Consider the following 13793-nt stretch of genomic DNA (forward strand, 5'->3'; position numbering starts at 1 on the left):
AAAAAAAAAAAAAAGAAGTCAGCTTTCTCCTGCCACCTTCTCAGATCTAGAAACTGACCTTAGGTCACCGGGGCTGCACACAGCTGTTTGAGCTGAGCCACCTCCCTAGCCCAAAGTGCGGGGAAAAAGAAGCCACAATTTTAAAATCTAACTTTAAGATAAAAATATTTGAATATTGCCTGTGCTAAGGTGCAAGCATTGTCTCCAAAATCTGTCTTAGTTAGAGTTTCTATTGCTGTGAGCAGACACCATGACCATGGTAACTCTTATAAAGGACGATATTTTATTGCAGTTGGCTTATAGGTTCAGAGGTTCACTCCATTTTCCTCATGGCGAGAAGCCCCAAGTGGAAGGACAGGGTCCCAGACAGCACAGCAGTGAGAGCTGCAGCATGTCTCTGTTCCTCGGGAAATCCATTTGGGAAGTTAGATGTCACAGATAGGTTCTTGCCCGTGTACCACAGGCCAGCTCTGACCCTGTCTTCCTTAGACTCCCTTAATGCTAACGTTACACACCACCACACCCAGCCTGAATTAGCTTTAAAAAACAAAACAAAAGAAAAACCCTAAAGTTTCATCTTTGTTGAGAACTCTATTTTTGTTTTTGGTTACTAGAGATTCATAGCCAATTGCTTATTTAAGTTTAGTTGCTTATTGACTGTTCAGTTTTCTGTCTTGACAAGTTTGTCGGCTTCACTTTGAGCATTGTAATATAAATGGCAATATAGACGTTTTAAAGCATAGAATTGTTCTGTTAGAAGTTGTAATTAGTATTAAACGTTATTCCTGGAAGCTCTAAGGCAACTGTATAGTGACTGAGTTGTTGAGAAGCAGGTCATCACTGAAGTATTTTGGTATGTATGATGCCCTGGGTTTGACCCTTGACACTGTAAATAATAATTGAGGGGTTGGATTTTGGTGTGTTGCTCTCTGTGACCTACATCTCCGTGTTTGTAAAATAAAAATGAAACATGTCTTCCCTACTAAAACAGGCCTTATTAAAATAGTTTTGTTGTGTGTGTTGCTGTGAGTGCAGGCAGAGTCATACTGCACATGTGGAGGGCAGCCTTGCAGAGTCACTTCTCTTCTTCCACTCTTAGGTGGGTTTGCACATCAAGGGCTTTGCCCTCTGAGCATCTTACTGGCCCTCAGATCTGAAGTGAACCTTAAGAGCTTCCTAACGTCCATGCTAAATAGTGAAATCTCATTTTTGTCTTTCTCCGTCAACCTAATCCCTGTCATGTTTGCCCTACAGATTTTCCTATGACGGCAGGTGGAAGCAGAAGCTGCAAACATCCGTGGATTTCCCATTGGAAAATCTTGACCTGTCACAGTACGTTATTGGTCCAAAAAACAGCTTGAAGAAATATAACTTGTTTTCTGTTTCAGTAAGTATCATGTTGAACTGAAGATATTTTTAAAGCAAACTAATAAAATAGGAGGCTCCAGCATTTCCTTACCCCATAGGAGAGTGAGAATAACCAAAACTGGAAATAACTGACACAATTTTTTTGTGCTAAGGAATGATTGAGTTTGTTTTGTCTTGCTTGGTACAGAACCACTACGGCGGGCTAGACGGAGGCCACTACACAGCCTACTGTAAGAACGCGGCAAGGCAGCGCTGGTTTAAGTTTGATGACCATGAAGTTTCTGATATCTCTGTGTCTTCTGTGAGGTCATCAGCAGCTTATATCCTCTTTTATACTTCCCTGGGACCACGCATAACTGACGTAGCCACATAGAGAGGAGTAGGCTGTCGGCTTATTGATGTCTCCAAATTGCAGCCTCACATCTAATGCTTACAAAGATAATGGATCGCTGCAGCTGCTATGTAGAGGGATTCCAGAACACTGGGGCTGTGCTACTAGCACCATATAATTCAGGCCAGTGCTGTTTATCAAAAGAAAGAAAGAANGAAAACAGCCTGACATTTAACAACTATCATAGTACGCATTCCTTACAGGAGTCATTTATTTCAAAACAACTTTTTGAGTCTGCCCCAAAGTTAAAATAATTCATTAGTCAGACATTTATTATTCTCTTGGTACCAAACCATCATAACCTCCATTTTCCTATTCGCTGCTCCAGCCTCTTCTCATTTCTANTCCCAGCTCAGTCCACTCTGAATACTCTAGAATGANCTAACTCAGATAGGAATGTATATGTACATATTTATTGCANTGTTGCACATCAGACTGCTGTACATAGTTTAACATATCCTTCTGTGAAAGCCTAGAAAGGATTTTTTTCTTTTTCTTTTGGCCTCTTCTAGGTAGCTGCAATGCTTTCTTAAGGAAATGACAGGGCAAAACTATTTTTCTGTTGGCTTCCGGNTGTATTTGTGCACTAAATCTTTATTCTAAACAAATGGAAACTTTAATTTTTTAAAAATAATTCATTTACATCTACATTAAAATCTTAATGAAGAAAAAAATCATTTGAAACCTTGTACATGTTTTGTCTTCTTTTTTTCTTAAGTGTTTTGAGACAGTCTCACTGTGTGTCCTCTCCTGGCTGTCCTGGAGCTCACAGATCCGCCTGCCTCTTGCTTTGTGTGTTTTACACACACTGTTCTCTACACTCACTCTGGGTTTAGTTTCTTATTCTGCAAATAAGGACTTGATTTCACTCTCTCCTCGTGTGGTATTCAGATCTCAAGAGCTGGAAGTCAGTTACATAATCCCAGATGCCTGTCAGAATTCTGTAGAAGAATCAAGGAAGAGTCCTGAGTGGCTGTGTTTGTAACATGCACACTGCACTATGGAGCCTGCTATGCTGATCTTTCTAGAGCAGAGACATAAGGGAGCCCTACCCTCCTATAAGGACAGCAATGGGGACTGCACAGTGGGTCTTAGAGGGGCTGCTGGGTTTGTTGGTTTGTTTGTTTGTTTGGAGGCTTTCATACTGTGCTGTTTAGATCATTTTCACTCTGTCCTTTTCATTCCTCTCATGTTCCCCAGTTCTCTCTAATCCATGACCTCTTATGTTGCGTGCGCGCGTGCACACACACACACACAGAGAGAGAGAGAGAGAGAGAGAGAGAGAGAGAGAGAGAGAGAGAGAGAGAGAGAGAGAGAGAGATACAAACCCAGCCTGCTGAGTCCATTTACTGTTACCTGTGTGGTTTTAGAGCTAACCACTTGAGACTGGATTTAATGTCAGGGTTCTCCTCCCTGGAGAAGGCTGATCCCCTCTCTCAGTAGCCATTACTTGCTTGTAGCTCTTCATTGTGGGTGGCACCTCCCCAGCTGTGGGTAGTTGACTAGATTTACAGTCTGTTTAGTAGGTGTGGATTCCCTCCTTTTGAATGGTTTAAATCCATTTAGACAGCTGTTGGTTGTCCCCAAGAAATAAGTGCTGCCATTGCACCTTTTGGGCTATCGTCATGCTGTTCATTGTGGTTCATACGTGTGGTTCACACGTGTCGCAGCTGACAGCACTGTTGGTTGCTTCCTCCCTGGGCACAGCACCTTGGGATGCCATGAGAACGCCCTCAAGTGCAGGCTTTCAGATCACTTCCAGCTTGATTCCTTCAAAGCCTGTGTCTAAAGTATGCTGTCCTCAGCACCGGGGCCTCAGCCTGCCAGTGCTGCAAGGCAGCCAGGGGCAGTGCAATAGCTCATACTGTTGTGGGAGTCTCTTCTAAACAAGGACTCTTAGTAAGTGGTTATTTAGCTTACTTGGGGCAGGTTAGAGCTTGGGTTTTTGAGTCATAAACTTAATAACATGAAAGGACAGTCTCCCTAAATTACTGTGAAATCTTTTTTTTTTTTTTGTTTATTTGTTTGTATGGGATTCTTTTCTTTTGTTTTTGTTTTCTGAGATAGGGTTCTTGGTGTAGCCTTGGCTGTCCTGGAACTCAAAGAGATCCACCTGCCTCTGCCTCCTGAGTGCTGAGACTAAAGGCATGCACCCCCACTGCCTGGCTACATGTTTTGTTTTAAGACTTATTTTTACATGTCTTGGTATTTTGCCTGTGTGTCTATGTGTACCATGTGGGTGCTGAGAACTGAACCCTAGTCCTCTGCTAGCAGCAAGGGACCATAACCTCTGAGCCATCTCTTCCAGCCCACCAGGTCACATTCTTACACTCAGAGCCATTTGCACCTGATTTTTTTTCTTGTGCTAGCATCAAGACTCAGGACCTGGTGCATGCAGAAGAAACACTCTGCCACTGAGGTTTCTGTTCTATTTTGTTTATTCTCATGTGTAAACAAAAATTATTTGTGTTGGGCTGGAGAGATGGTTCACTGGGTAAAAATGTCTCCCGCTAATGCTGAGGACCTGAGTTCAAGCCTCAGGACCCACATGGTGGAAAGGAAAACTAACTCCCACAAGTTAGCCTCTGACTTCCACATGCACATAGATACAAAATAAGTATAAAACTTGGGGGACATAACTTAGTATATGAAATACATTGTAATAGAAACCCATTCATTGCAGGGGGCATTGACCTTTGAAACCTGCAGTTCTTAGGCCCCTGTGGTGGCACTGCATGGCCTCCATGCTGCCTTCTGTGCTGCAGACTTGTTTTATAGAGGCTGTCTGTGGGACGTAAGTAGGTGGTAAGGATTTAATAAGAAAGCATATTCACGGCCACTTTCGGATACCTTGCTTGCAGTGGTCAGGAGTACTGTCCTGGCTCTTGCGTTTCTGTGTTGGTATAGAAAAAGGCTGGCAGCTATAGAACAGAAGATAGGCTGTAGCTGTTTGAACAGAAGTATCTGGAATCTCACTGACTCGGGTATCATCAAAGCTGTACCAGGACTGAGTTACCGAGTTCTTGCAGAAGGCAGTGTAGTGACCACCATCCAGATCTCCAAAGTGGTTCTAGGAAAGAAAGGATGTAAGGCATCATTTCCACATGTGAATGCTCTGACTGATGGGATAAAAATGACAAGGCCAAAGACCATTTTAAAGGGTCTTATACTGAGGAAACAATTTTCTCAAGACTTACATACGGTCTAACTTGGAACTGCTTATACATTGTATTCATTGACTTTAATAGAATTAGATAGGAAATCAGACTATATATAAACTTAAAAAATTTTTTTTTAAGAGAAGGCTGGAGAGATGGCTCAGCAATTAGGAGCACTGACTGCTCTTCCAGAGGTCCTGAGTTCAATTCCCAGCAACCACATGGTGGCCCACAACCATCTGTAATGAGATCCAATGCATTCTTCTGGTGTGTCTGAAGACAGCTACAGTGTACTTGTAGATATAAAAGAAAGAAATATGCTTGTGTACCACATGCATGCCCAGTGCCAGGAGACCTGAAGAAAGCATTGGATTCCCCTGGAACTGGAGTTGTAAGTTGCGAGCCTCCGTGTGTGGTTGTGCCTCAGTGTCTCAGGGCTGCAGCAGTAAAACTGAAAAACTCTGATCTCCAAGGCCTAGGATATTTCCTAGCTAGTTTTTACAAAGTCTGCTGACCCCTCATACAAAAGAAAGAAAATAACATTGAATGGTAACCTTAAGAACCCTTCCCCTTTGACAAGCCCCAACTCTGCATCTGTTAACAGCAGGAAGCAGCAGCTGTAGCTCATACCTGTAATCCTAGGCCTTGGAAAGGTTGAGGCAGGAGGACTGCCACGAGTTCAAAGCTTAGACCCTGTCTCAAAAAGAAAACATCAAGCTTTTTTTTTTTTTTTTTGGTTTTTGGAGACAGGGTTCCTTTCTCTGTGTAGACCAGGCTGACCTTGAACTCGGAAATCCTTCTGTCTCCCAAGTGCAGGGATTAAAGGCGTGGGCCACCACTGCCCAGCCAGCTTTTTATTTAGTACGTGTGTATTTCCCAAGTGTACGTATGTACACCATGCGTGTGCTGGTGCATGTGGAGGTCAGACAAGAGTTTGTAGTTGCCTGGAACTGGAGCTACTGATGGTTGTGAGCCATCATGTGGGTGCTGGGAACCAAACCCAGCTCCTCTGCCAAGAACAAGAAGTGCTCTTAAGCACCGAGCAGCCATCTCCCTAGACCCTTTCACTTTCAGCCTTTATCAGATTTCTTATGCACCACAGCACAAGGGATGCCCACTAACATTTCCTCAGTTTCCATCATGTCTCTTTGCCTATCATGGATCAAAATGGAGGAAGAAGATTAAAGAGGAGAATGAGGTAGGTGGGAACCAGAGCACTGGAACTGCAAGGTCACACAAGCTCTAGAGAGCAGGGCTTCGGTTTCAGAAAATATGCTAGATTGAGGTCTGCATACCTCAGTGGAAAGACGGGCTAAGGCTCTTGCCAGCAAGGCTGAAAACCTGAGTTGTGTATCTGGGACCCACATGGGGGAGGAGAACTGATTTCTGCAGGTTGTCCTCTGAGCTCCATATGTTCCCTGTCATGTGTGCTTACATACATACATACATACATACATACATACATACATGTGCATAATAACCTCTAAAATGTAAAACCTTTAGCACTAGGCATGGTGGCTGAAATCCCACCACAGGAGACTGAGGCAGAAGATTGTGAGGTGGAGGCCAGACTGAGCTAGAAAAAAAAGAACTGGGTGAAAAAGAAAAATAAACACAAAACAAAAAACTAGGGACAAAGCAAATGAAAAATGTTCATTTATATATATATATAGATGTTCATATATATATATATATAAATGTTCATATATATATATATATATATATATATATATATATAGAGAGAGAGAGAGAGAGAGAGAGAGAGAGGAGAGAGAGAGAGTGAGTGAGTTCCAGGCTAGCCAGGGCTATGTAATAACATTCTGTCTCAAAACGCAAGATAAGTGGTTTTATGATTCCATTTTTGTGACCTGCCTAAAAATGACAAGCCCATAGAAACAGGAAGTCTGTTGGTGGTTTCCAGGGTCTGGTGGAGAGAAAAAATGAGTAGGAAAGATTCTTTTAAGAATACTGAAGATGTTCTAAGATGTTAACTGTGATGATCTTGAACAACTATGTAAATACACACCAAAACCCACAGAGCCGTACACACCCAAGTGAACATTCCACACACTTAAGTCTGAAAGACAAAATTGACAGTCTACAAGCAGCCAAAGACTGAATGAAGGCCATTGTTGAGTACACACATTAGCATGCTTTGGAACAGTGCCACCCACATTGACATATGTAGGCCTTGTCTCCAGAGTGAGGTGGTAGAACCTTTAGAGATGGGGACTTGAGAGAGGTCCTTAGGTCAATGGGCATGTGTCCCTGTCTCAGGATGTGAGTCCTGCATGTTAGGGAAATAAGTAAATAGCTGTAACGCATTAAGACTCGGTTTTCCCCAGATACTAAGCTTGAACCTAGGCCTGTACACATGCCCAGCAAGCAGTGTATCCCTGAGTGGCACAGCCCCAGACCTGTATTGCAATAAGAAAACACAGGCAACGTAGAAAAACGGGCAAAAGACTTGACTTGTTTTCACACGCAAACCAGAGCACAGTAGGGCACCATAGTATACACGCCTGAAATCCCAGCACCCAGGAAGCAAGTTCAAGGCCATGCCATTGTGGAAGATCAAGGACAAACTTCAGTTCGAATGCTATCCCACTATGGAGGCAGCTAGACCAGCCCAGTGGGAAGCTGTGGAGTAGAGTAGGGACTTAGGCAACCACAGCTCCTCTTGCTGCTGCTGAGAAGGAACTGGAATCTGCTTTGGAAAGCCTGCGTTTACTGTTTGCATGCCCGCCCGCCAGTACCCCCAACTCCTAGAAAGAGACTCCAAAAGGCTGTGTTCATGGCAAACAACTGAGAACCAAAAGGCTGTGTCCATCTTGCTAATATCCGAGAACTACCACAGCAGTGCTCTTAACGGTTCAAAGCACTCAAGTACAATACGTGAGCAGGTAATGGTGTCTTCACACAGTGAAAGCCTACCCAGTGGAGAACGAAGCATCAGGTATGTAGCAATGTGGATAACGGTTTCAGAATTTTGAGCAAAAGGAGCGAATCCTAACGATCTGGCACCTACTGTGGGACTCATTAGCATAAACAAAATCCAAGTTATCCCATTAGAAGTCTGGTTTCTGCACTTGAAGAGGGATTTTTGGACAGTTACACACTGATAAAACTGTCTGCACCCTGTTCTTACTGCGTGGATGTGCTCACTAGACAACTGCCAAATTGTATGCTCAGATGTTATGTGTTCTCCTGTTTTTACTTCAAAAACTGTTTGGGGTTTTTGGTTTTGTTTTGACCTGGTCCTGCCTCTGCCTGAGCGCTTACATTATAGGCATGTACAACCAGTGGCAGTTTATGGTGCTGGAGATGGAAGCCAAGGCATTGTGGATCCTGGGCAAGCTACAACCTCTATCACCAATTATTTATTTAAAAACAAAGACTTTCAGCCAGACAGTGGTGGCGCACACCTTTTGTCCCAGCACTTGGGAGGCAGAGGCAGGTGAATCTTGAGTTCGAGGCTAGCCTGGTCTACAAAGTGAGTTCCAGGACAGCCAGAGCTACACAGAGACACCCTGTCTCAGAACACCACAGGCTTTCTACAAGGTGATTTAACCAAAGCACCAGTACTCCCGGCACCTCCACAAAGAACCAAGCAGCAAGTGTAGAGCTTCGAAGTTACTGAGAACATTGGAAATCAGCACAGTGGAGTAAACAGGACACCCGCTCCCACTCCTGCAGTTCCATGGCAGTGAGAAACCTACTGTAGGCTGAAAGTGACACTGCCCACTCCATAAACAGTGTAGAGGACAGCTGTCACCCGCCACCCCCAACCCCCATGGCAGTGAGGAGGCTTCCTTCTGCAGTGACAGGCTCACAGCTGAACTACATAATGATCCTGACTGACATTTCCCAAGTAATGCTCTGGGGTGCTGTGGCCAGGAGCCATCTGGATAAGGGACCTGTTGTCTGAATGCAGTGTGCTAGAGAAACCTCACCCTGACTCGGTAGAGAGCTATATCACTAACCCAACAGCCCAGCTGACTGGCTCCCACCCAGCCTTATTGACTGCCAAATACAGAAGTTGTGACACAGAGGGGAATAGAGAACGCCCTCCAGTCCTGGGGGAAGAGGAGCCTTCCCTCAGAGGCCAGGCACACGGGGACTCAGAAGATTCACACAGGTAGCCCTGCATCATTTGGGCCACCCCTCCCCCACATTGCTGCATGGGAGCACCTGCCACTCCTCCAGATGCAGAGGCAGCATCACCCTCCTTCTGGCAGGGCAGCCTCAAGCTCAGGACCAGAAGATGCTATTGAATCTTATTTAGAAATATCAAATCATTCTGTGAGGGTTTCTCATCAGATGTCACATATTGATACCAGCTTAAAAAAGAAAAAAATGTGACTTAGTAACTAAAAACCAGCCAGTGGAAGTTGAAAATCACACATCTTCAGATCTAGACTGAGGAGAGGGATGAGTGCTTGCTTCTGATCACAGAAGTCCGGAGCCAAGGGACACTTTCTCCAGACAGCACTTAGGCACGGCGACAAGACAGGTGGGGTTAAGCTCACCTCAGCCTCTGGCAATCCCGGCAGACTGGGGCTGGGATGCGCTTTTGTTAGCTGTGAAATGGGGAGTGCTGGTGAGTTTGAAGCAGTCTGTGTTTGTGAATCCTGTGTGTGAGGTGTTCTGATTGTTGCAGAGTAAGGGCAGATCTGCAGAATCAATAGAAGAGAGCTGTATGGTCCTGTTTATCAGTCAGTACCAAATGATTAAAGATGACTGGGGATGTATGATCAGTAGAACAGACTGGCAGAGCCAAGTGTGAATCCGTGCAACTACAGCTACCTGATTTGTGTTTGAGATTGGTAAGTTTTTACTGTGTGGGTGTGTGTTACCCCCATGTTAGTCTGTACCAAGTATATGGTCAAAAGAGGGAGCTGGATCCCTCTAGACCTGGAGTAACTAATGGTTGTAAAGCTGCCACCTAAGTACTGGGCATCAACCGTGGGTCCCTCCAGAGCAACAGCAAGCTCCTCTGAGCAATCAAAGATGCCAACAGAGTGGAGGGGAAAACCACGGTGCAAGAAAATATTGGCAAACCATCTCTCTCTCATTCATATATATATATATATATATATATATATATATATATATATATATATGTGTATATATATATATATATATATACTCAAGAGCAAGAAACACCAGTTCAGTTGGGGCTGGAGAGATGGCTCAGTGGTTGAGAGCAATAGCTGCTCTTCCAAAGGTCCTGAGTTGAATTCCCAGCAACCACATGGTGGCTCACAACCATCTGTAATGGGATCTGATGCCCTCTTCTGGTGTGTCTGAAGACAGCGACAGTGTACTTATATAAATAAGTGTTTAAAAAGAAAAAAAAAAAAAAAACCCAATTGAAAAAGCAAATAAAGGACCTAAGCAGGCATTTCTCAAAGGACAAAATGTGATGGTTACACAGAGACTCACAGTGCCTGGCACACAGTGTGACTAGGTAAGAATAAAATAAATCAGCGGCCTGGGGGATAAAGCCGTTAGCTGAGGGGCTGAAAGAGCTCTGCAGTTAAGATCACGTGAGTGCTCCGACAGAAGGGCCATGTTTGGTTCCCAGCTCCCAGCCATCCCTGACTCCATCTCTAAGGGATTTAGTGCCCCCTCCTGGCCTCTGGCAATTACCACGGACCTGACCTCTGACCGTGCACATGGCCAAGATGCTAGGCCTCCAGGCAGAGATAGGGCCAGACAACGGGTGTTCTCTCCTTTCAACATGAAAGCGTTAGCATGGAACTCACCACCACTGCGCACAGGTTGTACATGGGATGTTTCCGGAAAACTGGACAGATATAAGGAGTGAGGTCCAGGTTGGTCAGTGGGTAATGGATGTCTGTCCACAGCTTCCTCTTTACTGTGCCCTGGATGTCAAACCTGGGGAGATGACAAAAAAAGTAGGAAATCCGCAGGATGTCTGTAAGCCTCATGCGAGGGAGGTCCACAGGCCTGAACACATTCCCTGGACAGTTAAGGCTAACTTCTGAGAGGACCATCTGGTATGGAAATCACTTCCTCACCTAAATATATTTACAAATGCCAGACCCATCAGCCTCAACAAAGTATGTCAGCGAGAGAGAGCACAGACCTCAGCAAACCATAGCTAATGTGGAGAGAGCAAAGCAAGCCTGCCCGGGGGAGACAGCACAGCAGAGGCTGCCGAGGGCCAAGTCAAATCACCCTCACTTCTTTCTCTCCACACAGCCCCCTCCCTGGCCTCTCTCCCCTCTCCCCCACCCCTGCCCCAAAGTGCCTTTCTATCTCCTCTCTCCTCCACCCTACCTCTCCCTTCCCCTCACCTTTCTCCCCTTCCCATCCCCTCTTCCCCCTCTCTCCATTCTGTCCTCTCCTCCCTCCCTCTCTCCCCCCTCTCTTCCTCCACTCTCCTTTCCCTTCCCCTGCCCCTCTCTTCCCATTGTCTCATTATGTAGCGTTGGCTGGCCTGGAGCTCTCTCTGTAGACCAGGTTGGCCTCAGACTCACAAGAGATCCACTGCCTCTGCCTCCTGAGTGCTGGGACTAGAGGCGTGCATCACCACACCTGGCCCCTGTCTTGATGTTGGCACCGTTATCATCCTGGTTTTTCAAAGTGGAGATCTAAACCTAAAGATAGTGTTGTAATATGAAATTCCTGTTTGAATCTTTAATCTCTCTGGTTATATAGATCAGAGGTCAGCAGATCTAGGATCGTATCAGAATCATTCAGAACCTTTAAAAAAATCATGTTCATGGGGCTGGAGAGATGGCTCAGCAGACAAGAGTACAGACTGCTCTTTCAGAAGACCTGGGTTCAATCCCAAGACCCACATGGCAATTCACAGCTGTCTGAAACTCTAAGATCTTACACCCTCACACAGACGTACAGGCAGGCAAAATACCAATGCACATAAAATAAAAACAAATTATTATTTTTTTTAAATCATGTTCACTCAGAAAATGTGCTAGTTTCGATCTGAGGCAGGAAAGTTACCAGATAACCAGGGTCACTGTTAAGTTATAAAGAAGCAAACCCTGTTCCCCAAAACTTAAGGGGATGCCCTGTGTGATGGTTTATATGAAAATGGCCTCCACAGGCTCACAGGGAATGGCACTGTTAGGAGGAGTCTCTGGGCTCAAGCCTGAGCCCCTGCCATGGTATGTAGGGTTGGTCTGGTACTGCTATGTATCCAGATGCTAAATACCGGCCCCTAAGGTCTGGCTGCTCCTTGACAAGGCAATCCTCATGTATACCAAATGATGCTATGTAACTTTGTTCCCCAAGTTAATTGGTCTATATTAGGCCTGTGATTGGACAGTAGAGAGAGGTAGGCAGGTTTTTCAGTTACCTGGCTGGGAGATGCATGGAGGGAAAGAGGGAGAATAAAGGACACAGAAGAGAGGAGAAAGCCACCAAGAGAGGAAATGGACCATGAGTGCGTGGCCGGGAGAGGAGAAGGGCCATGAGTGCGTGGCCGGGAGAAACGGGTAGCAAGGGACACATGGCTGGGGTCTAAGTTAGAATAGCTCCCGAACCTGCCCAGTCTAGGCTCACAGCTTGTAAACAAAATACCTGGACAGTGTGTCTGTTATATACTGTGTGTGTTTTATATGGGCTAGCAAGAATGATTGATTCCTTTTACAGTGATACGTAGAAGTGACTGAGGAAGACACCAGATATCAAACTTTGGCCACATACATGCGCACACACTGCCCCCACACGTAGGCATTCACGTAGTTTTCTTTAGGCAAGTCCCGGGAGCTCATGGCAAAGGGAGAGAACATGGTAAAGAGCCATCGGAGAACTTTCTGACAGGTGTTGTTGACACAGGCGTTGCAGTGAATATGTCCATTTGTACAATTTCATAGAGAAAAGAATACATTTTATATGTGTAAATATATCTTTTTAAGAGATTTGCTTATTTTAAAGTTTTTTTAAAAATATTTACGTATTTATTTGTGTATTTATTTATTCCATGTATGTGAGTACACTGTTGCTATCTTCAGACACATCAGAAGAGGACATCCAACCCATTACAGATGGCTGTGAGCCACCATGTGGTTGCTGAGAATTGAACTCAATACCTCTAGAACAGTCAGTGCTCTTAACCACTGAGCCATCTCTCCAGCCCCTATTTTATAGGTTTTATGGACATAAGTGTTTTGCCCTCCTATATGAGTGTACCATGTGACTGCCTATTGCTTGCAGAGGCCGGAAGAGGGCTTTGGGTCCCCTGGAACTAGAGTTACAGATATGGCTGTGAGTTGCCATGGAACTGAACCCTGGCCCTGTACAAGAGCAGGAAGTGCTCCAGCTATGGTGGTTTGAACAGGAATGGCCCCCATAGACTCACGTGTTTGAATACTTGGCCATAGGAAGTAACACTATAAGGAGGTGTGGCCTTGTTGGAGGAAGTGCGTCACGGTGTGGGTGAGCTTTGAGGTCTCAGATGTTCAAGCTAGGCCTGGCTTAGCATTCCCTTCTGCTACTGTGGTCCAAGATGCAGAACTCTCTGCTCCCTCTCTGCCTACATCTTGCCATGTTTCCTGCCATGATGATAATGAACTAAATCTCTGAAACGGTAAGCCTACCCCAATTAAATGTTTTTCTTTATAAACAGTAATAGAAACCCCAAGACACTAGCCATTATATAAACATATCTTAATATTAATAAGTAAAAAGCTAAAACTAATGAATGTAGTCATGGAACCAGGATTGAAAGGATTGTGTGCTGGGCATGGTGGCGCACGCCTTTAATCCCAGCACTTGGGAGGCAGAGGCAGGCAATTTCTGAGTTCAAGGCCAGCCTGGTCTACAGAGTGAGTTCCACTACACACTACACAGAGAAACCCTGTATCGAAAAACCAAAAAAAAAA

At 44.9% G+C, this 13793-nt stretch overlaps 2 protein-coding genes across 2 annotated transcripts in view; one reads left to right on the plus strand and one right to left on the minus strand.

The window, feature by feature from the left end:
- Nucleotides 1–2433, plus strand: part of Usp8 (ubiquitin specific peptidase 8) — a 52400-nt gene extending 49967 nt beyond the window's left edge. The window contains exons 18-19 of the mRNA XM_021185785.2: nt 1255–1387; nt 1556–2433. Coding sequence (XP_021041444.1) covers nt 1255–1387; nt 1556–1741 — 319 coding nt within the window. The 3' untranslated portion in view covers nt 1742–2433. The remainder of the gene's footprint in view (nt 1–1254; nt 1388–1555) is intronic.
- Nucleotides 2434–4558: 2125 nt separating this feature from the next.
- The window catches only part of Usp50 (ubiquitin specific peptidase 50), an 18445-nt gene continuing 9210 nt past the window's right edge, over nt 4559–13793 (minus strand). The window contains exons 6-7 of the mRNA XM_021155825.1: nt 10686–10818; nt 4559–4829 (exon numbers count right to left, since the gene is read on the minus strand). Coding sequence (XP_021011484.1) covers nt 4590–4829; nt 10686–10818 — 373 coding nt within the window. The 3' untranslated portion in view covers nt 4559–4589. The remainder of the gene's footprint in view (nt 4830–10685; nt 10819–13793) is intronic.

The sequence above is a fragment of the Mus caroli genome, chromosome 2 (genome assembly GCF_900094665.2).
Source record: "Mus caroli chromosome 2, CAROLI_EIJ_v1.1, whole genome shotgun sequence".
Lineage (NCBI taxonomy): Eukaryota > Metazoa > Chordata > Mammalia > Rodentia > Muridae > Mus > Mus caroli.